Here is a 12071-nt window from a genome sequence, read left to right on the forward strand (position 1 = left end):
TTCAATGCTAGCTTCAACAGGCCAGCACATTTCACTGTGGAAGGGGGGACTTCCCTCAACCCTCCTCTGAGGATGTGGGAGACATGAGGCCTCCCACAGGGGCTGGGTTCGAAGGAGGACACAGCACAGAAGGCACTGGAATCTCAGGCCTTGCCTCTTGACCGCCCCAGATCCTGATCTCAGCTGACGATGAGATGGAGGAGTCTGACGCCGAGGAGGACCTCCGGAGACCTGTGAAAAAGAAGCACCGCTTCGGGCTGCCTGTATGACACATTCCCACGCTGCGGGTGACAGTCCTGGGGCCCAGCCCTGCAGCAACAGCGTCGCTTCCCTCCTCTCTGCCCTACTCTTCTACCTCCGCTCCTCCTGCTGTCTCTGCCCGCTCTCCACCCGCCCCAGACGACTGTGACTTAAAAGAGGGAAGAGGACCCATGCCCGAGGGGGCTGTGGGCAGCTGGAGTGCCCGCTCAGTTGCACTACAAACACTGACCAAATATGCAAGCGAAGAGCTTTGTTTGTTTGTTGTTGTCCCTTAGGGGTTCTGTGAGAGCCCCTGTCCTGTCTGACCAGGTGGCATGGTGGAAGGAAACAGCACACAGACTGTTGCGGGTCCTGGAGCTGAGGCTGCCGGCCTTGTGGACAAGCGCTGTGCTTGAGGTTAGCAGTTGCTGGTTGATCCAAGTTGGAACAGGAATGCTTTCTTAACTCAAAATGGCTTTTGTAACTCTTTATTTCTAAAGCCAGTTTTATGAGCTGTGACAGTGTTACTGTTTTTTGAGTATGTGTTCATTTCCTACAAAGTATCTATGGGTCTAATGGGCAAACAGATTTTTAAGTCTTCCGTATACTGTTTGACTTTTATATTTTTAAGTTATATTTTCATACTATTGTATTTAAAACTCTTTTTAATCCCCAAAGACATGGATTTGTTCGCCTTTCATGGGGTATGAGCTGGGAGGAGGTAGGTAAAAATGAGGAGTTTTGGAGCCAGGAATATTGTTAAGTAACATTGATGGTGAGATAAACAGTCCTGGTGGGAAGGTAGAGAGATAGTGCTTATCTGTGCTCACAGATCCATAGTTAAGGTCAGAACCTGCACAGGAGGCAGCTGCTGAGGTAGATCTGTGTGTCCAGTGTGGGGACAGACAGAGTCCTGCCAGGGCATACAAGCTGCCGTGTTGGAGGCAATGGTTAAACTTCACTCGGGAGTTAGACGTTTGTGTCCAGAGGACTCAAGACCGCCTACGGCTACTCCTGTTGGTTTCCTGCCTCTCTCAGTCTCTAAATTGCAAGTGTTAGAATGACCCCAGCCTTGACTGCCGGTATAGCAGCTTGCAGAGCCAACCTTTGCCCTGGTCTGTCACCAGCTGCCACCTGCTTGCTTGCTTAGCTGTTTGGAGAACTCTTCCTGGCCGGAAGAGCCTATCATTGATGCCCTACAAAGTTGTGAAGTAACTGCAGCAGAGCAGACACTGATGTGAGCCGTGTTTGAATGTGTAGGTTGTATGAGGCATTTCTAACTGGCTCCTCTCTGCTGGCCACACCCACTCCTCAGCCAGGCTGTGGTTTACCTGTGGGCCAGCCTGGCCTGGCACTGTCCCTGCTGTGGGAGCAGCAGGGCAGGACTGTCTGATGGCCTGTCAGTGGTAAGGAGCACAAGAACACCCACCGCCTCACGGGCTGAGGCCTTAGGTGGGACAAGCACAGAGGACAGCTCTCCTCAGAACCCCTCAGCCTAGGGCAGAGTGCGCTTTGCATAAGCATACAGCCTCTAAATATGCTTGTGGCCCGTGACCCTAGCCCTTGCCCAGGACACCTGGGCTGTCTTCTGCCACTTGAAACCTTCCTTGTCACAGACAGAAGGCTATGCTCTGGGTGGCCCTCTCAGCTCACTGTCTAGCGCAAGTCACTGAGAAGAGTGAGTCTGCTGTGGGAGGCCATGACCTGGAACGAGTCCACCAGGCCCTGCCTTGGTCCCGGCTCCCATTTTCTTCCATCCTTCAGCGGTGGTCATTCTCTCCCCTTCTCTAGTGAGCTTCCACTGAGCTCGAACTCCTGGTGAGCTGGTCAGCTCCCGGGTGTTGCTCACGTCATCCTCACGTCCCCTTCCCGTTTGCTGTGCTTTAGCTGGCCTTTGCTGGGCACACTCCTGCCATCCCTCTGGAGCTCAGAGCTGAAACCTCATTTTCAGACTCAAGCTCCTGGAGTTTCCAAGCTAGGCACAGAGGTGGGGAAAACGCTGTTAAGGACGGAAGGATGGCAACTCCTGGGCTGTAAGCACATACAATTCCGCGTCCCTCGGGAGAGCCTCCGGTGGCCGACAAGGCCTTTCTGTCGCTGTGGTGCACTGTCTCACTGGAGTGGATGTAGAGGGTTCTGGTCAGGACTTCTTCTGAGCTGTCCCCCCTCCCCGGAACGAGTGTCCGCATCACTTGTTCCAAGTTGCCTTATGAGGTGGGACCCTTTACTGGCTGATTGCGGGCAACACCGAGCTAGAAAAACAAAAAAAAAAAAAACAAGAAGTGGAATGCTGACCTAGCTGTGGTGTGCTGTCAATCTGATTTGTCCAAATAGGTACCTTGGCCAAGCTGCACTTGGTAGAAGCTTACCAGCCAAGGTGATGCATAAGAGTTTTTTGTTTTTTGTTTTTTGGGTTTTTTTTTTTGGGGGGGGGGGGGTTGTAACTAACAGAAATAAACCAATGAGAGAGAGCTGACACCTAACTCAGAGACATGGTGGTTGCTTTATTGTTTCCTTTGCCTGTTGGTGGGAGTTTGGGAAAGGCAGGGGTGAATGGTGAGCTCCTGTGTGGCACGAGACTCTGTGCCCCTCAGCCCTGGCGCATGTTGGGAGCAACCTCCTGCCTCAGATGTTAAACTGTGAACTCCCGAGCACCAAAGGAGTCGTGGGTTCATGTCACCTCTCCTGCCTCCTTTCTTGGGGAAAACAAAAAGATTCAAATTCAAGTTGTAACTTCTCTTTGGCAGTATAGGCCTGCTGGCTACAGCTCAGGATGCACATCTGAAAGGTGCCCCAAGACCTAGAAGGAGCAGATCCAGGCGGTCCCTCCTGCCAGGCAGCAAACCTTATAGAACGTAACCTAGTCTAGTTTTGTTGTTGTTTTTTTTTTTAAGACAGTTTTACTGTGTGGTCCTGGCTGTCCTGAACCTAGCTCTTTGGATCAGGTTGGGCTCATACCCAAAGATCTGCTTGCATCTGCCTCCCAAGTGCTGAGATTAAAGGTGTTTGCCACCTCACCTCCCGACCCCCGAAGTGAGCTAGCTCTTAAATGAAGATTCCCACAACTTTCGATGGGAGACGTGTTCGTAGTGCGGGGCCTGTGGTCAGCCTTGCTTTGAACACCCTGAGTCCTGAGTGGGTGAGTGGATTGGTTGGTGGACTGGTTACCTGGTTTAGTTCTAAATTTTTCTTTTCCTGGGTTTACTTAGAAGTCAGACCTATGACTGACTGCAGCTGCCAATCAAGGCTGTGTAAGCAGTCATGAGTCACAGAAACCATCCCACCTCAGCTGCCAGTGACATTTAAGCATGATGTCATGCATGGGTCACAAAACCACATTTTTTAGATGAAAGAGAAGATGGTGTACTTCCATTGTAAACTGGTTTACAGTAAATTTTCACATCTTATTACAAAAAAAGAAGAAAAAGGAGGAAAAAACCCAGCACTTGTGTGGTCGTTGGTTCTGTGCCCTGTGCCCTGTAACTCACAACCAACTCAGCGGGTTAATGAACCTCCTGATGGCTTGGCTGCTGTGGGCTCAGAGTCTGCAATGGAAGGAGCCTAGCGTGGTCTAGCCATCATCCTGATGAGCCTAGCCCACTTTTCCTCCTGGGTCGGCCTAGTCCTAGTCAGCCAGCTGTGGGTACTCCTCACAAGGCATGGCCTGGCCTCCCCTGGGAATCATGGGTATTGCTCAGGCCCATGCTTATAGACCTGATGGTGCCCACACTGACCTACTGGGAGCCCAGAACAAAGAATGGGATAGAGTTCGAGGCACAACAGCTATGGAATGACATTTAGGATAACTGTTAGTACCTGGTTGAATTTCATCTGCCTGGTGCCTTCAGGGATAAAAATAATGTCCATTGTAGACTGGAGGGAGTGGAGAGAAGTCTAAGACAAACCTCCAACCCACATCTACCACAGCCCACCTCAGCCTTAGGGTCCCTGCATTGCCACCAGTGATCTTTCCATGCAAAGATGAAGATAGTGGGGGCTGCTAAATGATTTTCCAAGGGAGCTCTACTTTTTACTACAGCTTAATAGCTGAAGTGGCATTCACCCCTGTCCTCTAAAGTCCTGCCAGCCAGCTTCCAAGTGTCCATCTTAGGCAGAAGCTCTCTATAGGCCTTTACTAGCAAGCATGGTCTCCTCCCGGGCCTATACTGTACCTTGCTTTGTCTCTTTATTAAACTTGTCCCAGGGTTGGCTAGAGGACCAGGACATCAACAAGACTGTGATATGGCAGCTCCACAGGGTCTCGGCCTTCCTGGCTACTCACTCTGAGTTGGCTGTGCTCACCATGAGGAAGTGCTTCCAAGCAACAGAAAGGAAGTTTCTCCCCTGCTAATGTGCTGGGATGGAAAATCTATTTCCAGTGGAATCCAGGAGTAGAAGAGAAAGCTAAACAAACTTAGAGCATCCACCCTTGTTCAGGGCCCTCCCTCTCCTCAGAGACTTCCCCTCCCACCCCTGCCACTGGGATGGGTTCTTGCAATCAGCCTGGGCAGGCTGTCTCACACATTCCAGGGTTCACATTCATAAACACAGTCTGTGAACAACAGTGCCAGCACCTCCCACCTTCAAGTAAGCAGCTGTCCCCAGAGATGCGGGGTCCCTGCGGCCATCTCCTCTCACCAGGGCAGCTGCCCATCATCGCCAAGAATAAACTCCAGCTAGTCGCTGCGTGGATCTGAATCATCTGAGAGCTTCCAAAGGAGGGGAGTGACTACCCAGGACGCACAAGCAGACTATATAAGTTCCCAAGGGTTAGGCTCCACGCAGATCCTTTCCTGTGGCTACTGCCTGCCAGAGAGTTACCAACAGAGAGCTTGCTTGGCATCTAACATGTCCGAGGTAAGAAGGCCCAGAGGGGACTATCTGGTGCCAAGGAAGTTGTGAGGGCAAGGCTGGGCACTAATTAATAGTGCCTGCTCTGAAGTAAAGGCCAAAGCTAACCACAGACACCGTGGCCCTTCCAGGCTGACCTCTGGACACCCTGGGTCTCACCAGGCTCTGGCGAAAGGCCTTGACACTTCAGGGGTGTGAGAGGGTGGAGGTGGGGAGTGCTTATATGGAACTGTGTGCCTTTGTATGGGGATGAGGGAGCTAGCCTTGCTGGCTTAGTGTGTCCAGATGTGTATACATTTGTAATCTGGAGGAAGGATGAGGGGCGGAGGCTATACCTAAAGATCACAGCTGTCTATCTCCCTGTGAGGGTGTGTCTGCAGGCCTGCCTTTCCCCCGGGAGCTCAGCCCAGGCTGAGTGAGGGAATCCTTGCACCTGCCTGCAGGGCTTAAGAAAGAATCAGGCGTTAGCCTCCCAGGCGCCCGCCCGGGTGGTGGGAAAGGGTGAGCACTAAGTCTGTCTTTCCCGGCTCTACTGGGCAAGAACAGCAAGGTCATCCTTGCTCCTTTCTCCATGGCTGTCTACCCTGATCCCTCCCCAAACACAGTAAACATCAATGGTTTTGTTTTAGGAAAAGGAGGGTGGGGCAGTCTGTACGAACTTCACCAACTCTGTGAACAGATCTTAGAATTCCTGAGATTCCCTGGGGCTCCTCAGTCTCGAAGTTCATCTTTTTGCTGTCCGCCCTTGTGTCCAGTCCTGAACTCGGCCTGACAAACAGGCCAGTGTGAGGGTGCAGTGGTCACCACCCCCAGGAGTTCCCTCCCTGTCTGTGGGGAAAGGTCAGATGTCCAAGTCAGGCTAAGAAGGCAGGGAGGTGGTGGGGACTTGCAGTTGGGAGAGGAGTGAGCTTTGAATCGGCTTAATTTGGAAACCTGGGAAGGAGGAACCCCCGCCAAAGTTGAGGGGGGGTCTTCATCTCAAGGCATTGAATTGTAAGGCTCTCGACTTTCCAAGGCTGGCACTCCTGAAGGCCCCATCAAGAAGAAGCGCCCCCCTGTGAAGGAAGAAGACCTGAAGGGGGCCCGAGGGAACCTGGCCAAGAACCAGGACATCAAGTCTAAGACATACCAGGTCATGCGGGACTACGGTGAGTGTCCCCAGGGACGTGTGGTAGAATTGGAGACACAAGCATCCCCTTGGTGGTAGCTAAGAGGTGTTGAGGGTTTCTGGGCATAGGAGGGGCTGCACGCAACATAGGGAGCCCTGCCCCTGAGACCAGTTTAGGCCCCTGATGTCACCTCCTCCATCTCTTGCCTACAGAGCAAGCCGGCTCAGCTGCCCCATCAGTATTCAGCCGCAACCGCACAGGCACCGAGACAGTCTTTGAGAAGCCCAAAGAGGGACCAGCCAAGAGCGTGTTTGGCTGAGACGTGCACATTGCACCATCCACCTGGACACAGGAGCCTCCCCACGAACTTTTTTTTTTTTTTTTTTGTAATGCTGGAAGATGCTTTTGCTCTGCTGTCTCTTGAACCATCATGACTCCCACAACCCTAGCCCTTGGAAACACCAATAAAGAGTATGCCCAATGTCCCCAGCCTTGGGACGTTGCCATGGCCGCTACCTGCAGAAGAGAGGGAAGTGTGGGGACATAGCATATCTGGTGCCCTTCCTGGACTCTGAGGTGGGCCAGGGATGTTCTCAGAACCACTGAGGTGTTCCAGGCAGAGCCTTAGCCGCGGAGTCCTGGCGCGGACTTCCTGATGGATGTAGAAGACAGTTCTTCCTAAATCTGTTTTAGGCTGGGAAGATGGTGCCATAGCTAAGAGCATTTGCCGTTTCTTTAGAGGACTCTGGTTCAGTCCCCAAATATCCACATGGTAGCTCATAACCATTGAACTCTGCCACCCTCTTCTGGCCTCTGCGGGCATTGCATTATGTATGGTATACCTGTAAGTCAAAATACTCACGTACCTAAAATAAAAAATGAAATGGAAAAGTAACCTTCGGTTTCCCATCATGCACAGCAGGAGAGTTGAGTTCATGTCTATGGCATAAAGCAGGTTTCAGTAACAGAGAGACCTTGTTGGAGGCCGAGCTCCCTCTGCCTGCCTCAGAAGGTGCTGCAGTGTTTCCAGGGTCCTCCAAGCCCATTATCCTTACACCTTTGCCAATGGTGTCTCTGGACTGTATGTCTCCATCTCAAAGCCCAAACTAGGTGTGGCTCCTCTGGCCAGTGGCCGTGAGTTTCCAGGACTCCCCAGCAACCATGTCCTGCCCCCCAGCATGGTGGCCGGGTATGAGAACACCAGGTTCCTAGCTGTGTGCCATCTGTCTCTTGAGACCTGTGTCCTATGTCTGCTGTGTCAGGTTGAGGAAGCTAAAAGCTTGCCCAGTTAGAATGGCAAGAACCCAGGCAGGCCAATAATGGCTCCTGAGAGCAGACCTATAGGGCCTGGCTCATGGATGACTCCCCTGGGAAGCTCCTGTGACCCCTGGGCAGGTAGCTCTGGCTCCAGGCTGGGCCTATCCTCTGGGTTCCAGAGGAGCAGATGTCTTGTGGGGACAGAGCCAGCACTTGCTCATTGGACCTCTTAATAATGTCCTTCCCAGCAGAACTGTGTACCTTCCAACCCCACTCCCATCCAGAGCCTGGAGGGTGAACAGACACACAGGAGTGTGGCCTCTGACCATAGCCTTGCAAGGGAAGGCAGGGTTTTCATAGAAGCAACAGAAATTTCCTCAAAGTCTCCGATGCCCTGTCCTAGGGACAGATGCCACCAGCCTTGAGGTAAACCACACTGATGATAGACAACACACCAGCAGCTGGCCACACTTCTGGGTCCGTAGACTCAGGAGTGGACTTTCCAGGGCCACCAGGGGACATCAACTCCAGCTGCATCAAGTACTCAATATTTGTTCGCTTTATTACAGTGTCTGTTATTTAAAAAAAAAAAAAAAGTACTTAGTGGGTGAGGGTAAGGTGTCCCCCACCTCCACCTCATCCTTTGAAAGTTACAGCAGGCAGGAGAAATGGCCCTGGACTCATGAGAGAGGGAGGGAGAGCTTGCTCTGCCCTCACTGGCTACAACACTCCAGAGATCAGACCCTGCACCTCTCCTGAGCACTGCAGTACAGCTGACCCTGGAGTGGGGGTGGGTCGCAGGTGAGCAAGCCAAGAGGGTGTGAGCATGGGAGCCCTGCCACTTGTCTGCCATGTGGTGGCATGGGCAAGGGGGAGATGCCACCCCTTGACCCTTCCCACCTATGGCAGGCGGGAGAGTTGGTCCCAAGGTCATGGGAGCTAGAGAACTAGCCTTGTGCCTCATCTACTGCAGCATTTGGGAGACCAGGCCCTGCCCCTCGCCTGCACACCGCAGAAGAGCTGGCTCTGCTGGAGAGCATGAGACCAGGAGTGCTGACTCTGCCCTTGCTGGCTGCGGCATTAGGTGAGCTAGCCCGGGCAGTTCTGGAGAGCTGACTCTGCCCTTGCTGGCTGCGGCATTAGGTGAGCTAGCCCGGGCAGTGCTGGAGAGCTGACTCTGCCCTTGCTGGCTGCGGCATTAGGTGAGCTAGCCCGGGCAGTGCTGGAGAGCTGACTCTGCCCTTGCTGGCTGCGGCATTAGGTGAGCTAGCCCGGGCAGTGCTGGAGAACTCGCCTTGTGCTGTGGGTACAGGAGAGATGGAGGGTGGACCAGCTCAGCTTCCACCCAAGCCCAGATCTAGGGCTTTGAGTTGGCCCATGCCAGCATCCCCCCCATCCATGAACTGCCGGAGCGTGTGAAGGGGCTGGTCCTACAGATAAAGCTGCAGGGTCTCCAAGACACAGAGCCACAACAATTTCCAAGAGGAGTCCCTCTCAGGGGATTCAGTATTTATAGCATAGCAGGATCCAGAAGCCTCCAACGGGACCAATGACTCATTTCAGTGAGCATCTCCAAGTAAAAAAACTATAAACAAAAGAGTATACTGTGGGACACAGTCACACATTACAGCTTTGACAACAAGATTTAACGGCTTTGGGATGGAGGTTTCAAGGGCAAAAGGTAGGCAAAGGTAGGCACAAGGGGATGAGGGGATGAGTGGGATGGGGTAGGTGATGTGAAGTTCACAAAGAATCAACAAAAAGTTAAATTGAAAAACAAAGCCCGGCAGTGGTGGCGCACACCTTTGATTCCAGCACTTGGGAGACAGAGGCAGGTGGATTTCTGAGTTCGAGGCCAGCCTGGTCTACAAAGTGAGTTCCAGGACAGCCAGGGCTACACAGAGAAACCCTGTCTCGAAAAACCAAACAAACAAACAAACAAACAAACCAAAAACCAGCTGGGCATGGTGGCAAACACTTTCAATCCCAATACTTGGGAGGCAGAGATGGGCAGATCTCTGTGAGTTCGAGGACAACATTTTCTTCAAAGTGAGTTCCAGGACAGCGAGGCTGTTACACTGCGAAACCTTGTCTCAAAACAAAACAAAACAAAACAAAACAAAAAAAAAACAAATACAAAAAACCATAATTCTTTACAGTCCTTGAAAGAACAATACTCAACTTCATATGGAAAAAAAAAACCCAGGATAGCTAAAACAATCCTGTACAATAAAATAACTTTTGGAGTTATCACCATCCCTGATCTGAAGGTGTACTACAGAGCAATGGTAATAAAAACTGCACGGTATTAGTAAAGGAACTGACAGGTTGATCAATGGAATTGAATCGACGAACAAGAAGTGAATCCACACACCAGTAGAGACTTGATTTTGCCAAGCCAAAACCATACAAGGGGGGGGGGAGCATCTTCAACAAACACTGCTGGTCTAACAGGATGTCTGCAAGTAGACAGTTACAAATAGATCCACATCTATCACCCTGCGCAACACTCAAGTCCAAGTGGATCAAAGACCTCCACATAAAACCGGATACACTAATTCTGATAGAAGAGAAAGTGGGAAATAACCTTGAGTGTATTGACACAGGAGACAACTTCCTGAACAGAACACCAACATTCCAGGCACTAAGATCAACAATTAATAAATGGGACCTTGGCCTGGAGAGGTGGCTCAGAGGTTAAGAGCACTGACTGCTTTTCCAGAGGTCCTGAGTTCAATTCCCAGCAACCACATTGTGGCTCACAACCATCTGTAATTGGGATCCAATGCCCTCTTCTCGTGTGTCTGAAGTCAGCTACAGTGTACTCATCATATATATCAAATAAATAAATAAGTAAAATCTTTTTTTTCTTTTTTCTTTTTGTTTTTTTGTTTTGTTTTGTTTTTTTGAGACAGGGTTTCTCTGTGTAGCCCTGGCTGTCCTGGAACTCACTCTGTAGACCAGGCTGGCCTCAAACTCAGAAATTCGCCTTCCTCTGCCTCCCAAGTGCTGGGATTAAAGTCGTGTGCCACCACTGCCCATCAAGTAAAATCCTTTAAAAAATAAATAAATGGGACCTCATGAAATGGAAAAGTTCTGTAAGGCAAAGGACACTGTCAAAAGGACAAAATGACAGACTACAAAATGGGCATAGATCTTCACCAACCCCACATCCAACAGAAGGCTGACATCCAAAATATATACAAAAACTCAAAAAGTGAGACGTCAACAAACAAAATAACCCAATTAAAAAGTGGGGTACAGATCTAAACGTAAATCTAGACAGAGGAATCTCTAATGGCCAAGAAGCACCTAAAGAAATGTTTAGCCAGGCAGTGGTGGCGCATGCCTTTAATCCCAGCACTTGGGAGGCAGAGGCAGGGGGATTTCTGAGTTCAAGGCCAGCCTGGTCTACAGAGTGAGTTCCAGGACAGCCAGGGCTACACAGAGAAACCCTGTCTTGAAAAAAGAGAAAGAAAGAAAGAAAGAAAGAAAGAAAGAAAGAAAGAAAGAAAGAAAGAAAGAAAGAAAGAAAGAAAGAAAGAAAGAAAGAAAGAAAGAAAGAAAGAAAAGAAAGAAGGGAGGGAGGGAGGGAGGGAGAGAGAGAGAGAAAGAGAGAGAGAAAGAAAGAGAGAGAGAGAGAGAGAAATTTTCAATATCCTTAGTCATCAGGAAAATGCAAATCAAAACAACTGTGAAATCCCAGCTCCTTCAGAATGGCTAAGATCAAGAAGATACGCCTGCAGCTTGATGTGCTAAGACTGGTTGATATCCTTGGGAGGTCTCCTGTTTTCTGAGGAGAAAGGGAAGGAGGGGTGGATGGGTATGGGTTGGGGATGAGCTGAGAGGGAGGGACTGGAAGAAAAGGAGGGAGGAGAAGCTGCAGCCGAGATGGAAAGTAAATAAAAATCAACAAAAAATAAAATTAAAATAAAAAAATCAGTGCTTCAACTTTCTCAAGGACATATTGAGAAAAGGGATTAGCGGCACCTAAGGACCACTCTTAAGGGCCTGCCATGACAAAGTCAGCCCACACTCTACCTGTACACAGCTTTCAGGACTTCTATCCCTGTGCCTCACCTTCCTGCATAGACTGTCCAACATCACACCTCTAGGCTCAGGGTATGCATCTTTACAACTCTAACATATTGTCAAATTGCAGACCTGTTTGAGAGTCTGCTTGGCTTGAACCAATCTTGCTAGTGTCCTCGGACGCTTCTGTGGGCCTCTTGCTGTCTCAGGGATCCCACGGGCATGCCTACCTACCAGGTTAATATGGCCCTGTCTCTTCCAGGAAGCCACCTAGGGTATTTTTTCCAGCCCTGGTCTTTCTAGGGAAGTCTCAGTTTCCTCCTGGGCTAGACTCATTGAGAGCTTCCTGGCCTCACTGCTGGGTGCCTCTGGCCCTACACATCATGGTGGATGTCTATGTCAAGTTGTGACTGTTGGAATTCTGATCCTAGCTAGCAGAAGGCCTGCTAATGCCCAGTCTGCCTCTCCCCAGGGTATGTCCTTCTATCAGCAAAGTTTACTGGACATAGGTCATTTCTGTCCTTATCTGAGGCCTCTGGGATTTTTTGGCTTGGAAACCTGCATTTCCGAGAACTTGCACCA

General features: G+C 50.5%; 2 protein-coding genes across 2 annotated transcripts in view; both read left to right on the plus strand.

Moving 5' to 3' along the window:
* Stimate (STIM activating enhancer) overlaps positions 1-2723 on the plus strand; it is a 50579-nt gene extending 47856 nt beyond the window's left edge. Inside the window, exon 8 of the mRNA XM_021182446.3 lies at positions 171-2723. Within this exon, the coding sequence (XP_021038105.1) occupies positions 171-269 (99 nt within the window). The 3' untranslated portion in view covers positions 270-2723. The remainder of the gene's footprint in view (positions 1-170) is intronic.
* Positions 2724-4559: 1836 nt separating this feature from the next.
* Positions 4560-6685, plus strand: Mustn1 (musculoskeletal, embryonic nuclear protein 1). Its single transcript, XM_021182447.3, has 3 exons — positions 4560-5097; positions 6107-6239; positions 6413-6685. The coding sequence occupies exons 1-3, from the start codon at positions 5089-5091 to the stop codon at positions 6517-6519; spliced, it is 249 nt and encodes an 82-aa protein (XP_021038106.1). The 5' UTR covers positions 4560-5088; the 3' UTR covers positions 6520-6685.
* The last annotated feature ends 5386 nt before the right edge of the window (positions 6686-12071 follow it).

Source organism: Mus caroli, unplaced genomic scaffold (genome assembly GCF_978045245.1).
Source record: "Mus caroli unplaced genomic scaffold, Mus_caroli_1 scaffold_12, whole genome shotgun sequence".
NCBI classification, from domain to species: Eukaryota; Metazoa; Chordata; class Mammalia; order Rodentia; family Muridae; genus Mus; species Mus caroli.